General features: G+C 43.9%; 2 protein-coding genes across 2 annotated transcripts in view; one reads left to right on the top strand and one right to left on the bottom strand.

The window, feature by feature from the left end:
* LOC144482794 (uncharacterized) overlaps positions 1-17,510 on the top strand; it is a 442,920-nt gene that overhangs the window by 96,307 nt on the left and 329,103 nt on the right. The gene's annotated exons all lie outside the window — the stretch shown is intronic.
* Positions 1-17,510, bottom strand: part of LOC144482732 (uncharacterized) — a 221,626-nt gene that overhangs the window by 63,715 nt on the left and 140,401 nt on the right. The window contains exon 7 of the mRNA XM_078201570.1: positions 10,350-10,365. Coding sequence (XP_078057696.1) covers positions 10,350-10,365 — 16 coding nt within the window. The remainder of the gene's footprint in view (positions 1-10,349; positions 10,366-17,510) is intronic.

Below are 17,510 nucleotides of genomic sequence, written 5' to 3'. Positions count from 1 at the left end.
TAATTGATTTCAAGTTCCACCATCTGCCGTGGCGGGATTTGAACTCAGGTCCTCAGAACATTGACTGAACATTAGGTACATAGAAATTAGGAGCCGGAGGAGGCCAGTCGAGCCTGATCCACCAGTCTTCATGATTATGGGTTATTTCCTATCTCAAGGCCACATTATTGGATTCTGCCCACACCCCCTGATACCATTAAGATCTAATCACAGATCGATTTATTTCTTGAATCTATTCAGTGGCATGACATCCAAAGCCTTCAGTGCTACAGGACTCCATATGTTCACTAGCCTCTGAAGTGAATAAATATTTCCCCATTTCTGTCCTAAATTGGCTACCCTATGTCTTGAGACTGCATCCCTGGTTTGAGACTACCTAACCAGCGAAAACGTCCTTCCTTCATCTTGCCTGCCCAGCCCTGTTAGAATTCGTTTAATTATTCATAACTTCATTTATTATTAATGCACAAGTAGACATACACTGCAATGAAGTTACTTTGAAAAGGCCCTATGGCCACACTCCAGCGCCTGTTCAGGTACGCTGAGGGAAAATTTAGCATGGCCAATGCACCGAATCAGCACGTCTTTCGGACTGTGGGAGGAAAACGGAGCACCCGAAGGAAACCCACGCAGATAATGTGCAGTCTCTGCACAGACAGTGACCCAAGGTGGGAATCGAACCCAGGTCCCTGGCATTGTAAAGCAGCCATGCCAGCCACTGTGCCACTGCATCGCCCTCATTTTTTATGCTTTGAATGTTGCAATCACAATTTTATGTATTTCAATCAGATCTCCTCTCATCCTTCTAAACTCGAGTGAATACATGAGGTGGAGATGCTCGCGTTGCACTTGGGTGTGCACAGTAAGAAGTCTCGCAACGCCAGGTTAAAGTCCAACAGGTTCATTTGGAATCACGAGCTTTCCAAGCGCTGCTCGTTCATCACGTCAGTCAAGTGAATACAGGTCCGGTCGATGCAAGTTCGCCTTATAGGACAGTCCCACCAATGCGTGTATCAGCTGCACTCGCCAGAGACCCTTTCTTAGGTCGGGAGATCAAATCTACACGCATTACTCCAGATGTGGTCTTCTGAAGACCCGGCATTACTTCAGTAAGACTTCACTAATTCCGAACTCAAATCTTCTTGCAACGAAGGCCTTCCAAATTGCTTGCTGTACATACCTCTCCGATTTCATTGGTTGGTGTACAAGGATACCCAGATCCATTTGTACATCACACTTCCAAATATATATTGTTTTGTTCTTTGCACACGCATATAACTGTACATTTAGCCACGTTGTATTGCATCTGCCACATGTTCACCCATTCACACAACTTGTCCAGATCACATTGAACACCCTTGCATCCTCCTCACAGCTCACAAGTCACTGCATCCTCCTCATTGCTCACAGTTATATATCGCCAGCCGCTTAGGACATGTTACATTTGATTTCCTTATCCAGATCCCACGGTGGCACGGGGTCGGGGACCGGGTTCGCTTCCCGGCTTGGGTCATTTTCTGTACGGAGTCTGCACGTTCTCCCCGTGCTTACATGGACTTCTTCTGGGTGCCCCGGTTTCCTCCAACAATCCGAAGGACGTGCAGCTCAGGGACATTGGCCATGCTGAACTTTCCCTCAGTGTACCCGAACAGGCGCTGGAGTGTGGTGACTCGAGGTTTTTCACAGTAACTTCATTGCAGTGTTACCGTAAGCCGACATGTGACTAATAAATAAATAATATAAGTTGGGATCATGAAGTACCCCACCAGTCGCTGACTGCCACTCGGAAAAAGACCCATGTATTTCCATTCTCTGTTTCTTGTCTGTCAACGAATTCTACACAAATGTCAATACATTATTCCCTATCCCACGTGCTTTAATTTGACCTACTAATATTTTACGAGGAACCGTCTCAAATGTCTTCTGAAAGTGCAAATGCACCACGTACATGCACGCTGACATAGGTAGGAAGACGGAAGGTGTAATGAAAAGAGAATATAGGGAGTTAGGTAGACAGTTGGGAAGGAGGAACGCAAAGGTAGTAATCTCAGGATTGTTGCCTGTGCCACGGGAAAGTGAGAGCAGGAATGGAGTGAGGTGGAGGATGAATGCGTGGCTGAGGGACTGGAGCGGGGGGCAGGGATTCAGTTTCCTGGATTATTGGGACCTCTTTAGGGGAAGGTGTGACCTGTACAAAAAAGACGGGTGGCACTTGAATCCCAGGGGGACAAATATCCTGGCAGGAAGGTTGGCTAAGGCTACTGGGGAGGCTTTAAACTAGAAAGGTTGGGGGGAGGGAATCGTGATGAGGTGACTGAGAGCGAGGAGGCTAGCTCGCAAATAGAGAAGGATTGTACACAGTGTAAGAGGGAGAATAGACGGGTGATGGGGAAGGGGAGAGCTCAAACCAAAGGTTTGAGATATGTCTATTTTAATGCCAGGAGTGTAGTGAATAAAGTGGATGAGCTTAGAGTGTGGATCGATGCTTGGAAGTGTGATGTGGTGGCCATTACGGAGACTTGGGGACAGGGACAGGACTGGATACTTCAGGTGCCGGGTTTCAGATGTTTCAGAAAGGACAGACAGGGAGGCAAAAGAGGGGGGTGGGGAGTGGCACTGCTGATCAGGAATAGTGTCAGAGCTGCAGAGAATGTGGAAGCCGTGGAGGGATTGTCTACGGAGTCTCTGTGGGTGGAAGTTCGGAGCGGGAAGGGGTCGATAACTTTGCTGGGTGTTTTGTACAGGCCGCCCAATAGTAACAGGGATGTTGAGGAGCAGATAGGAAACAGATCCTGGAGAGATGTAGGAATAACAGGGTTGTCGTGATGGGAGACTTTAATTTCCCAAACATCGATTGGAATATCCATAGAGTAAGGGGTTTGGATGGGGAGGGGGTTGTTAGGTGTGTTCAGGAGGGTTGCCTGACACAGCATGTGGATAAGCCTACAAGAGGAGAGGCTGTACTCGACCTGGTACTGGCTAATGAGCCAGTACCAGATGTCGGATCTCTCAGTGGGAGAGCATCTTGGGGATAGTGATCATTACTCTATCTCCTTTACGCAAGCATTGGAAAGAGATAGGATCAGGCAAGCTAGGAAAGTGTTTATCTGGAGTAAGGGGAAATATGAAGCCATCAGGCAGGAGATTAGATGTGTAAATTGGAAGGAGGCATTCTCGAGGAAAAGCACTGAAGTAAGGTGGCAGATTTTCAAGGAATGTTTGCCTCGAGTTCTGCATGACAACGTTCCGATGAGAGAGGGAGGTGTTGGTAGGTTACGGGAACCATGGTGCACGAAAGCTGCGCTGAACCTAGTGAGAAAGAAAAGGAAAGCGTACAAAAGCTTCAGAGCGCTAGGCGATGATAGGGATCTAGATGAGTAGACGGCTTGTCGGAACGAAAGAAATTAGGAGAGCCAGAAGGGATCACGAGAAGGCCTTGGCAGGTAAGATTAAGGAGAACCCGAAGGCGTTCTATAAATATGTGAAGAGTAAAAGGATGAGATGTGATGGAATAGGAATTATAAAAGGTGTAGGTGAGATAGTCTGTACAGAACCGGAAGAAATAGCAGAGGTGCTTAATGAATATTTTACCTCGGTATTCACGGTGGAAAAAGACCTGGGTGGTTGTACTACAGGACTGAGGTGGGCTGAAAAGATTGAGTATGTGGACATTAAGAAAGAGGATGTGTTGGAAATTTTGAATAGCATCAAGATAGATAAGTCGCCGGGACCGGATGGGATGTACCCCAGGTTACTGTGGGAGGTGAGGGAAGAGATTGCAGAGCCTCTGGTGATGATCGTTGCGTCGTCGATGGAGACGGGAGAGGTTCTGGAGGATTGGAGGATTGCGGATGTGTTTCCTATATTCAAGGAAGGGAATAGGGATCGCCCAGGAAATTACCGACCGGTGAGTCTAACCTCAGTGGTTGGTAAGTTGATGGAGAAGATCCTGGGGGACAGGATTTATGAACATTTAGAGGAGTTTCGTATGCTCAAACGTAGTCAGCACGGCCTTGTCAAAGGCAAATCGTGCCTTACGAGACTGGTGGAGTTCTTTGAAAATGTGACTAAACACATTGATGAAGGAAAAGCGGTAGATGTGGTTTATATGGACTTCAGCAAGGCGTTCGATAAGGTACCCCATGCAAGACTTCTCAAGAAAGTGAGAGGGCATGGGATGCAAGGGGCTGTTGCCTTGTGGATTCAGAAGTGGCTTGCCTGCAGAAGGCAGAGAGTGGTTGTAGACGGGTAATTTTCTGAACGGAGGTCGGTCACCAGTGGAGTGCCCCAGGGATCTGTTCTGGGACCCTTGCTGTCTGTCATTTTCATAAATGACCTGGATGAGGAAGTGGAGGGAAGGGTTGGTAAGTTTGCCGACGACACGAAGGTTGGTGGTGTTGTGGATAGGTTGGACGCATGTCAGAAGCTGTAGTGTGACATTGATAGGATGCAAGACTGGGGAGAGAAGTGGCAGATGGACTTCAAACAGGATAAATGTGTAGTGGTCCATTTTGGCATGTCGAATGGGATGAAGGAGTATAATATCAAGTGTACGACTCTTAGCAGTGTAGAGGATCAGAAGGACCTTGGGGCCCAGGTCCATAGGACTCTTAAATCGGCCTCGCAGGTAGAGGGGGTGGTTAAGAAGGCGTATGGTGTGCTGGCCTTCATCAATCGAGGGATTGAGTTTAGAAGTCAGGAGATAATAATGCAGCTTTATAAGACCCTCGTCAGACCCCACTTGGAGTACTGTGCTCAGTTCTAGTCGCCTCATTACAGGAGGGATGTGGAAATGATTGAAAAGGTGCAGAGAAGATTTACAAGGCTGTTGCCTGGATTGGTTGGCATGCCTTATGAGGATAGGCTGAGGGAGCTCGGTCTTTTCTCCTTGGAGAGATGAAGGCTGAGAGGTGACCTGAAAGAGGTGTACAAGATGTTGAGAGGTATAGATCGGGTGGATTCTCGGAGGCTTTTTTCCAGGGCTGAAATGGCTGCTACGAGAGGACACGTGTTTAAGGTGCTGGGGAGTAGGTACAGAGGAGATGTCAGGGGTAGGTTTTTCACTCAGAGGGTGGTGGGCGAATGGAATCGGCTGCCATCAGTGGTGGTGGAGGCAAACTCGATAGGGTCTTTTAAGAGACTTCTGGATGAGTACATGGGACTTAACAGGATTGAGGGTTATAGATAAGCCTTTATATAAGCCTAGGTAGGTAGCGTCATGACCGGCGCAACTTGTGGGCCGAAGGGCCTGTTTGTACTGTATTTATTTCTATGTTTCTATGTTCTATGTACCCTGGTTCCCTCCCCCCTCCCTCCATCCCCCCCCCCCCCCGCCCCCCCTCACTATTCTATTACTTACAGCCTCAGAAAACGCAAGTAGGTTTGTTAAGAATGACATATCTTCCTTAAGCCCATGCTGGCTTCATCAAATTCCGTTAATGCTTTCCAAATATTTTGCTATCATGTCTTTGATAACAGTCTCTAACATCTTCGCTTATGCTAATGTCAGGCTGTAATTCAACATTTTTACTCTCCCTTCCTTTGTACATATTGGGATTTCATTTGTCACCCTCCAATCTAAAGGAACTAATCCAGAGTGTATAGAATTTTAGAGGATGACACCAATGCACCCAATATTTTCAGGGCCATTTTCATTCATACTCTGGGATGTAGATTCTCAGGCCTTAGTGATTTATCAGCATTTCACCCCATTAATTTCCCCAGCATGATTTTGCTACTAACACTGGTGTTCTTCAATGCCAACTAGCTCTTGGTTCCCTAACATTTCTGGGAGGATATTTGTGTCCCCTTTTGTGAAGATGGAGTCAAACTTTGTGTTCTATTCATCCAACATTTCTTTGTTCCCCATTATAATTTCCCTGGATTGTGACTGGAAGCTACCTAATTTGTCTTAAATAATCTTTGTCTCTTCAGATATTCAGAGAAGCTTGTACAATTAGTTTCTCTGCTTCCTGCCATTATACTTTCATTCTCTCTTTCCCCCCTCGCACATTGTGTCTTCTTTTGTTGAATTTTAAAACATTCCAAACCCTCAGGCTTGTTGCTTCTTCTGGCAATTTTATATGTCTTACAAGTAAGAAGTAAAATTTCCTCTCCTAAAATACATCAGAGAAGAAGATGAACTTTGCCGAAATATGATTGTTATTAATAAGACAACGATGTTTGATTCAGCTTAATCAATTAATTGAATTGAAATTCCCCAGTTGCTGGGGTGGAATTTGAACCCTTGCGGTTGATGGAGGAGAACCGGTGGATGCGGTGTTTTTGGATTTCCAAAAGGCGTTTGATAAGGTGCCCCATAAAAGGCTGCTGAAGAAGATTAGGGCACACGGAGTTGGGGGTAGTGTGTTAAAGTGGATTGGGGACTGGCTATCCGACAGGAAGCAAAGAGTCGGAATAAATGGGTGTTTTTCCGGTTGGAGGAAGGTAACTAGTGGCGAGCCGCAGGGATCGGTACTTGGGCCGCAACTGTTTACCATTTATATAGATGATCTGGAGGAGGGGACGGAGTGTAGGGTAACGAAGTTTGCAGACGACACAAAGATAAGTGGAAAAGTGAATCGTGTGGAGGACGGAGAAGATCTGCAGAGAGATTTGGACAGGCTGAGTGAGTGGGCGAGGATATGGCAAATGGAGTATAACGTTGATAAATGCGAGGTTATACACTTTGGAGGAAATAATAACAAATGGGATTACTATCTCAATGGAAACAAATTAAAACATGCTACCGTGCAAAGGGACCTGGGGGTCCTTGTGCATGAGACGCAAAAGCCCAGTCTGCAGGTACAACAGGTGATCAAGAAGGCAAATGGGATGTTGGCCTATATTGCGAGGGGGATAGAATATAAAAGCAGGGATGTCTTGATGCACCTGTACAGGGCATTGGTGAGGCCGCAGCTGGAATACTGTGTGCAGTATTGGTCCCCTTATATGAGGAAGGATATATTGGCATTGGAGGGAGTGCAGAGAAGGTTCACCAGGTTGATACCGGAGATGAGGGGTTTGGATTATGAGGAGAGGCTGAGGAGATTGGGTTTGTACTCGTTGGAGTTTAGAAGGATGAGGGGGGATCTTATGGAGACTTATAAGATAATGCGGGGGCTGGACAGGGTGGAGGCGGAGAGATTCTTTCCACTTAGCAAGGAAGTTAAAACTAGAGGACACAGCCTCAAAATAAAGGGGGGGGGGTCGGTTTAAGACAGAGTTGAGGAGGAACTTCTTCTCCCAGAGGGTGGTGAATCTCTGGAATTCTCTGCCCACTGAGGTGGTGGAGGCTACCTCGCTAAATATGTTTAAAGCGCGGATGGATGGATTCCTGATCGGTAAGGGAATTAAGGGTTATGGGGATCAGGCGGGTAAGTGGTACTGATCCACGTCAGATCAGCCATGATCTTATTGAATGGCGGGGCAGGCTCGAGGGGCTAGATGGCCTACTCCTGCTCCTATTTCTTATGTTCTTGCCCGCAGAGCATTACTTCAAGCTTCTGGAATACAAGCTTAATAATAATATTGTATGCTACACCTTGGACTGAAATATCATCACATCCAATAATGGAACAACTGAACATTCAGCACTTTGTCACAGGTTGTATCATGAGCTCAGGTATCTGTTGTGGGAATTGAGCACATTAGCATTTGACTCAAAAATGATGTTGATTCCACTGGGATAAGACTGTTAACCGATCACAGTTCTGTGTTTTGACATAACATTGAGCTCAGTGTGTCTAAACTCTGAGATCTGTGTCCAATATTTCACTGATGCATTTAATTGTCAGAAGCAAGTCTTTTCTTAGCCTTGAATCTTATTCTGACACGATGCCATTGATTAATGAGAATCCATGTGAAAGTTCCATCAATTCCTAACATGACATCGGGAAACATGCGAGGCAGAAGGTGGTGTGGAGCTTGACGTTCATCATGCATGAGCTACACTATCAGAACAGCTGAACGCGGAGTTTCTTTCCTTTAGAACAGTGCAGTTTATGGGAGATTTAGTACAGAAGTTCAAAGTTATGAATGAGCATGTTTTGCTCATTAGGAAGAAAACGCTATCCATTGGCAATAGGGCCAGTATGTAGAAGACCCTGCTTTATTAGTTATTAATTAACTGAATCAATCCTCTGATTACATTACACTAGTCCATACTTCTATTTATGTTGTACCAGACCCAGTCTTTAATGATATGGTAGTGGACCCTGTCTCTCTTTATACTACATTCGGTCGTTTTTCTCGTTATGCTACACTCAGCCATTTCTCTATTTATGCTACATCAGGTCCTTTCAATTAGTCCTACAGTGGACCACAGATCTGATTATATTACGTCGGATCCCACCTCTTTTTATATTACACAGGATTTGTCTCTTTACATTACATCAGAGCCTGTCTCTGTTAATCCAACATGCGACCATGAATATGTTGCCTGTCGAGATATTATCAATCATGATATATGTGGGTGTGCCTGTCCGATACCAATCATTCTTGTTTGAAACAGTCGGTTTATTTTTTACTAATATTTATAAGTAGCTGTGAGAAACGTCTAATCACTCTGCTATTGTGTGGGTAATATTTAGCGTGAACGTTATAACATTTTCTCAGTGATAAACTGGCATTGAGGGACAGGTCAATATGAACAATAGTGCAGTGCTCTTTGCAATATATTTAGGAATCTCTGTTATGATGCCTTTTATTCGTTGTAGATTGTGCTGCACTATGTCAATTTGCTGCAGATTTTAGCGATAAAGATTGTTTCGCCTGTCGTATTTTATTAATAGCATTCAACTGATACACTGGCGGTATGAGACAGAATTTTGTACTCGCAATATCGCCAGATGGGCTCCCACAGGCCAATTTTCTAACCAATGGTTCATTGTTCATCTGTTTCAGAAAGAAATAAAACGAAATGGCCACAGAACAAGTTATGTTTGAATAGAATTTCAATATATATATTTTCTGCAATTTCCATTCTTATCTTCAAAATTATTTTTCAGTTTGGGATGTGTTAATCTGCCCAGGCCCGAAGCTCTGTTATTCCCTCCCTAAATCTCCTTATCTCACTTTCCTCGTCTAAATCAAGGCATAAAACTGTCCCTGTATTGATCGTCCTTTTAGTAATCTGTTCAAATATCTCCTTGCTCAAAAACAAGATACTGCGGATGCATGGGATCTGAAAAATGAACTGCCAGAAACACTCAGCAGATCATTCATCATAAATGGAGTGATATTAGTGCACTTGTCCATCTGTCTCTCTCTCTCTCTCTCCTCCCTCAGTCAACACTGCAGTTCATCCTCCAGGATTCATAGCATTTTATTACTGAATTAGGTTATGATTCCGAGGAACATATTAATGGCCATTTTTGTTCTATTGCTTACTATGGTACGACGATGTATCTGCTTAAATTTCACTATATATTGAGTTTAGTTTTATTACACTGCCCCTCCTTCTGTTATTACTGCATTTAACCATGTAATTTTTTTTTATTGCACAGGAGTTGTCTCAGTCATGTCTGTACGCCACCATATCTCGTTTTATCTTTCTTTCTGCACTATATAACGCAACCTGAAGTTTAATTTATTAACGGACTGGGCCTTGATCTATTAGGGCTACAATTAACCCTGTCTCAGTTAGTACTGTACTTGACGATGTTCGCTGCAATAACCCATTTGGTGCAGTCGTATACAGTAATGCACTAGGCCATGCCTCTTTATATACTGCATTTGATTCATTTGAATCATTATTGCAATATACCTTGTATCTGTTTACATTACATTACGTACCGCTTCCTTTATATTACATGAAGACATGCCGTGATATATGCTACAATTAATCATTTCTGAGCTGTTGTTGCTCAGTCAATAGTCCACATATGTTACATTAGGTTCCATCTCAGATATTATTTTTGGTAGGTTGTATGTCATGCACTACTGAGCACACCCGTACCTCACGTTGCATTACATTGGGTCCGAATAAAAAAGCAGGCACTGCCTCAGTTACTAATTTTCTATAAAATGCGTCTGATGGATGGAAAAAGAGGAAGACCAAGCTAGCTGGATGGCGCAGTGGTTAGCAGCGGTTAGCACTGCTGCCTCACAGTGCTGGGGACTCGAGTTCGATTCCTGGCTTGGTCACTATATGTGTGGAGTTTGTACGTTCTCCCTGTGTCTGTGTCGGTTTCCTTCCACATTCCAAAGCTGTGCTAGTTAGGTGCATTGGGAATATCAAATTCTCCCTCAGTGTACCCGAACAGCTGCCAGAGTGTGGCGACTGGGGTATTCTCAGAGCCGCTTCATTGCAGTGCTAATGCAAGCCGACATGTGACTAATAAATTAACTTTAAATAAATAGATACTAACTTAAGAAATGAAACGTATTCGTGTGGATGAAAGCGGTTGGAAGTATGCATTTCATCTTGTTAATAAATATTCGGTGTTGCACATCATATCTAGTTGCTCACGTATTGTGTGCAATAATTTGTTGAAAGCATGGGATGAATCTTGTAACATCCTCTTGTTCAAAAGAAATTGAGGAATACAGTAAACGTATGCCACGTTGGACTGCAAATGGATTCTCAGGGACAATTCAGCATGACCACTCCTCCTAACCTGCACATCTTTGGACTGCAGGAGGAAAGCGGTAAACCTGGCGGAAACCCACGCACACAATTTGCAAAAACCAGACAGACAGTTACACAAGCCCGAAGTGGACCCTATGCCCATAACAATGTGATGTACCAGTCATAAATCCTATGTAAATAATTGCAATTAGTTTTAAGAATTTTATGGTAATTTGTTCAGTATTTACTTGCACATTCTTTGCCTCAGTCAATGCCTAAAGTTAATGAACTGCTCTGGACGCTCTGAATGTGATATACAGCTGGCCATTCCACTGCCAAGGCATTGCATCTTTCAAATGACTCACTGAACTTCTCTCCTCTCTTTCTCTGTCTCAGACAAGACCTAAATCGGAAAACCTCTCTTCTCTCTCTCAATCTCCTTTAGCTCACTTACACAGGTACCCATGAGCCGGATCTGGCTACTCGTTCAAAAATGTTTAACTTTCATGCTTAAGGCAACTTGTGACTGAAAAGATGAAACAGAACAATCTCAACAGAGGAAAATTCAGTGCCGGAAACAGACCAGTTCACTCTTTTATACGCTCTCCTCGATTTCACTCACACAACACCTAACACACTTAAACTTTCTATTTTAGAACACCTGTGCGGGGAAAAATGTTGCTTTAATTTTCCATCTTTTCTCTCAGCGATAATTTTCAATCCATCTTCCTTTCAATTAACCTACCTAAACCCCAAATATGATCATTTTCTTGATTCATTAACATGGCAATCGAAGTGAATGTAATGCTGCGACCGGCAGCAATTCTGTGACTGTTCTTGAAGCTTTCAGAATGAGTTCACCCTCGCAGGCAGGAAGACTGTTCACGGTGATAACATTAAACTGGCCCCGTTTGTTTCATTCTCAGGTAATATAACTTCCTGATTCTTGCTGCCAGTTCCAAACCACACATCTCACTTCTGAGCAGAAAATAAATCCAGGGGCCACAATCTGACGAGAACATCTGTCAGTGCGGCCTATATCTGTCCACAGAGCCAGGGCAGAGTTATAAAGATCACATTGTGGTGACATTTACAAATGAGTCTGGTGCGATCTGTTCAGAGTTTCCATTCCAGGACATAACTGGATGGTCAGTGGATCAGTCACTGAGCTCTCCCAGGTTTCGTGAAGAAAGGAAATGATAGCTGTTATCTTGCATTGTTCGATCATTTTCTCTCCATCTGCTATTTATTTTTTGTTCTTCAGCTTTTATCTGTCAGCACCCCGTTTTTCTTTCTCCTAACTCTCCCGGTGTCTCTCTCTCTCTATCTCCTTGCCAGTGTTTTGAACACTTTTATTCGTGTTCAAAATCATGACGTTTTGAGTGGGGTAATTAAAGAGAGGATATTTCAACTGGGAGGACGGTCAGCAACCAGTGGGCACAGATTTATTTTATTGAGCAGAGAGACAGAAATGTGATTGTTTACTTTTACACAAAAGTTGTTGTGGACTGGAATGAACAGCTTCAGAGGGTGATCGAATCAGATTTCACAGTAACTTTGAAAATAAATGAGATATATCCTTCATGGAGTAAAATGTGAAGGATTTTCGAGAACAGGTCCATTTTAATGGTTCTTATGCACCATTGTCCTAGCATCGTTTTTGAGTCTCCCCCTGTCCTTCATTGAGACTGAATAAGATGCAATATTTATACAGCTGTCGTCTTGTGCTAATCTTATCTTTTGGCAACACGTGTGTGTGTGTGTGTGTGTGTATGTGCGTGCGTGTGTGTGCGCGGTGGGGGAGGGGGGGATGGGAGGGTTGGTGGTGGACATTTGCCAGGAACGATGCCGAAATTTAATTATTCAATTCTATTTACAAGCCATCACTTTGAACAAATTAGCATTGGATCGAACTTGTTTCGGAAAAGTGCAATAATCCTTAACAGTTATTGCACTATTCGTTTTGCCTCCGATGATATTTTCATACTTCGTCTTTTCAGTCTTCACATGTCCCAATTCTGACTGGAAATGTGGAACTGTTTGTAAGAATGAGAAGGAGCATGTTATTTTCTGTTCCTCTAACAGATTCACCATTGTTACCTCAGATGACAGAATTTTTTGGAGTCCACCATGATTGATCCACCCCCCCCCCCCCCCCCCATGGGAATAACAGCTCTTTGTCAGGTGGAGTCAGTCATTCTTGCGGCTGTCATCGGTTTCCAATCCGTGTTTGCCACACAAATCACTGCATCACTCGTCATGACAAGGAAACCTGCACAAGGCCCTCGAAAAGATATGCTTCCTTATATCAGGTCCCAGTCTGACTCCGGGCCCAGCTGTCTCTGTTAGTGAAACACCGGGGCCGGCCATTCAAATTATAATATTCTAATTCTCTATGATTATTTTTCGAAACCGTTACCCAATCAGTTGTGAATTGGAACCTATATCTGGTTTTCCTACGTTTGACGCCTGCCAATTATTATTGGACAATTTACTTTTTTCTAGAATGATCACACGGAACAAACTGTTTATTTAAATGTTATATCATGTTCTGTCTCTCTTATTCTATATATCTAATGCATTAGCTTACATGACTCTCCCGGCCAGTTTATGTTATCATTGCGCCAGCATATCTGTCTATATTAGATTAGATTCTGTCTCTGTTGTTACTGCATAATTTTTAATCATTTATGGGATGTGGGCATCACTGGCATCTGTTGCCCTTCCCTAATTGCCCCTGACAAAGTGGTGATGAGCTGCCATCTTGAACAGCTACTGTCCATGTTCACCAGGCAATATCACTGTTTGTATCACACAAGGTCTGGCCACCCTCATAATATACCTGATCCTGATTCGTCGTGTTACCGAGATTGTACAACCTTTCCACAGTAGAAAATACTTAGGATGGTTACCATGGAATTGGCGAATGTAACGGTTAAACAGATCTCTGGAGAACAGCAGATGTTTCAATCCTTTGCATTAATAGGAATAAGAAGTCTGAGAATTACAGATGTAATTATCTCCTGTCGGCTATATATCCACGGTCACTTCCGCCATCATTTTCACAAATCAGCACATAATTGAGTCGAAAATCAGGAACTTTAGTGAGACACGAAGAAGATCAATTTCCAGTAATCTCCTCGTCATTCGAGATGCGATTTATCCATTTTCCAACAGATTTTTAAAGACAGATAAGTCAATGTTGGCAGCAAAATAGTCAGATTGAAACAGCAAGAAACACAAAGCTGTGATAGTAGGGGATTTTAATTTTCCACATATAGATTGGGACTCGCATACTGTTAAAGGTTTAGACGGGGTAAAGTTTGTAAAATGTGTTCAGGAGAATTTTCTACATCAGTATATAGAGGTGCCAACTAGAGAGGATGCGATACTGGATCTCCTATTGGGAAATGAGTTAGGGCAGGTGATGGATGTGAGTGCGAAGGAACACTTTGGATCCAGTGATCATAATGCCATTAGTTTCAACCTGATCGTGGATAAGGATAGATCTGGTCCTCGGGTTGAAGTTCTGAACTGGAAAAAGGCCAATTTTGATGAAATGAGAAGGGATCTAGGAAGTGTGGATTGGCACAGGCTGTTCTCTGGTAAGGATGTAAATGGAAAGTGGGAGGCCTTCAAAGGAGAAATTTTGAGAGTGCAGAGTTTGTATGTTCCTGCCAGGATTAAAGGCAAAGTAAATAGGAATAAGGAACCTTGGGTCTCGAGGGAGATTGTAACACTGATTAAGAGGAAGAGAGAGTTGTACGAAATGTACAGGCAGCAAGGAACAGATCAGATGCTCGAGGAGTATAAAAAGTGCAAGAAGCTACTTAAGAGGGAAATCAGGAGGGCTAAAAAAAGACATGAGGGTTGCTTTGGCAGACAGAGTGAAGGCAAATCCATAGAGCTTCTATAGGTATGTTAGGAGCAAAAGGATAGTGAGGGATGAAATTGGTCCTCTTGAAGACCAGAGTGGTAGACTGTGTATGGAACCAAAAGAGATGGGGGAGATACTAAATGGTTTTTTTGCATCCGTATTTACTGAGGAAACGGGCATGGAGTCTACGGAAATAGGGCAAACTGGTAGGGAGGTCATGGAACCTTTACAGATTAAAGGGGAGGAGGTGCTCGCTGTCTTGAGGCAAATCGGAGTGGATAAATCCCCAGGACCGGACAGGGTATTCCCACGGACCTTGAGGGAAGCTAGTGTTGAACTTGCAGGGGCCCTGGCAGACATATTTAAAATGTCAGTATTTACGGGGGAGGTGCCGGATGATTGGAGGGTGGCTCATGTTGTTCTGTTGTTTAAAAAAGGTTCCAAAAGAAATCCGGGAAATTATAGGCCAGTAAGTTTGACGTCGGTGGTGGGCAAGTTATTGGAAGGTGTGATAAGGGATAGGATCTACAAATATCTGGATAGACAGGGACTTATTAGGGAGAGTCAACATGGCTTTGTGCGTGGTAGGTCATGTTTGACCAATCTATTAGAGTTTTTCGAGGAGGTTACCAGGAAAGTGGATGAAGGGAAGGCGGTGGATGTTGTCTCCCTGGATTTCAGCAAGGCTTTTGACAAGGTCCCTCATGGGAGGTTAGTTAGGAAGGTTCAGTCGCTAGGTATACATGGGGAGGTAGTAAATTGGATTAGACACTGGCTCAATGGAAGAAGCCAGAGAGTGGTTGTGGAGGATTGCTTCTCTGAGTGGAGGCCTGTGACTAGTGGTGTGCCGCAGGGATCGGTGTTGGGTCCATTGTTGTTTGTCATCTATATCAATGATCTGGATGATAATGTGGTAAATTGGATCAGCAGTTTGCTGATGATACAAAGATTGGAGGTGTAGTGGACAGTGAGGAAGGTTTTCAAAGCCTGCAGAGGGATTTGGACCAACTAGAAAAATGGGCTGAAAAATGGCAAATGGAATTTAACGCAGACAAGTGTGAGATATTGCACTTTGGAAGGACAAACCAAAGAATAACGTACAGGGTAAATGGTAGGACTCTGAAGAGTGCATTTGAACAGAGGGATCTGGGAATACAGGTACAGAATTCCCTAAAAGTGACGTCACAGGTGGATAGGGTCGTAAAGAGTGCCTTTGGTACATTGGCCTTTATAAATCGGAGTATCGAGTATAAAAGTTGGAGTGTTATGGTAAGGTTATATAAGGCATGGTGAGGCCGAATTTGGAGTATTGTGTACAGTTTTGGTCACCTAGTTACAGGAAGGATGTAAATAAGGTTGAAAGAGTGCAAAGAAGGTTCACAAGGATGTTTCCGGGACTTGAGAAGCTGAGTTACAGAGAGAGATTGAATAGGTTTGGACTTTATTCCCTGGAGCGTAGAAGATTGAGGGGAGATTTGATAGAGGTGTATAAGATTTTGATGGGTATAGATAGAGTGAATGCAAGTAGGCTTTTTCCGCTGAGGCTCGGGGAGAAAAAAACCAGAGGGCATGGGTTAAGGGTGAAAGGAGAAAAGTTTAAAGGGAATATTAGGTGGGGCTTCTTCACGCAGAGAGTGGTGGGAGTGTGGAATGAGCTGCCGGATAAAGGGGTAAATGCTTTTAACATTTAAGAAAAACTTGGACGTGTTCATGGATGAGAGGGGTGTGGAGGGATATGGTCCAAGTGCAGGTCAGTGGGACTAGGCAAAAAATGGTTCGGCACAGACAAGAAGGGCCAAAAGGCCTGTTTCTGAGCTGTAATTTTCTATGGTTCTATGGAAATCGTTTTGTGTGCAAGAGCACACAGCAGAATGGTTGTCAATAAATAGTTGCATATTAAATGTTCTTCAGTTGAAATACAGGACTGTCTGGTGTTTTCATACACTCATGGAAGGCAGAGATGGACTGAAGGTTATCACTTGGAAAGCTGAAGGGAAATTGCTGAAAGAAATCATTTCTCCAAAGGGGGTAATCGGAAAAAAGAATATTTAAAAGAAATAAGCACTCGTATGTCTAAGCAAGGTATGATATGATAATTCTTAGACATCGAACTATAGAATCCCTGGAGTTCAGAAAAAGACCATCTGGCTCTCCGAGTTTGCATCCCACCCAGGCCCTCCCCTCTGCCCTATCCCCGTTAGCCCCACACATTTACCATGGCGAATCCACATACCCTATGGACAATAACGGGTAATTTTGCATAGCCAATCCATCTAATACAATCTGTTCTATTATGAACGAAGGACGGGTTTTGTGCAGTAATACAGAGACAGTGTCGAGTGCACCAATTATTGATACAGCACTTGTACTAATATGAATGCAGACTGGGTCCAGTTCAATGATTACTGAGAGCGGGTATGGAACAAAGAGAAATTACAGCACAGGCCATCCAAGCCTGCACCGACCATGCTGCCCGACTTAACTAAAACCCCCTACGCTTCCGAAGACCATATCCCTCTATTCCCATCTCATTCATGTACTTTCCTAGACGCCCCTTAAAAGTCACTACCGTGTCGGCTTCCATTACCTCCCCCGGCAACGAGTTCCAGGCACCCACCACTCTCTGTGTAAAAAATCTGCCTCGTACATCTCTTTTAAAATTTGCCCCTCGCACCATGAACCTATGCCCCCCAGTAATTGACTCTTCCACCCTGGGAAAAAGCTTCTGACTATCCACTCTGTCCATGCCTCTTATAATCTTGTAGACTTCTATCAGGTCTCCCCTCAACCTCCGTCGCTCCAGTGAGAACAAACCAAGTTTCTCCAACCTCTCCTCATAGCTAATGCCCTCCATACCAGGCAACATCCTGGTAAATCTTTTCTGTACCCTCTCCAGAGCCTCCACATCCTTCTGGTAGTGTGGCGACCAGAATTGACCGTACATTCCAAGTGCGGCCTCACTAAGATTCTATAAAGCGTCAACATGACTTGCCAATTTTTAAACTCAATACACCGGCCGATGAAGGCAAGCATGCCGTATGCCTTCTTGACGACCTTCTCCAC

Source organism: Mustelus asterias, unplaced genomic scaffold, assembly GCF_964213995.1.
Source record: "Mustelus asterias unplaced genomic scaffold, sMusAst1.hap1.1 HAP1_SCAFFOLD_42, whole genome shotgun sequence".
NCBI lineage: Eukaryota > Metazoa > Chordata > Chondrichthyes > Carcharhiniformes > Triakidae > Mustelus > Mustelus asterias.
Note: the sequence above shows the minus strand (reverse complement) of the source record. Positions and strands in the feature narration are given on the sequence as shown.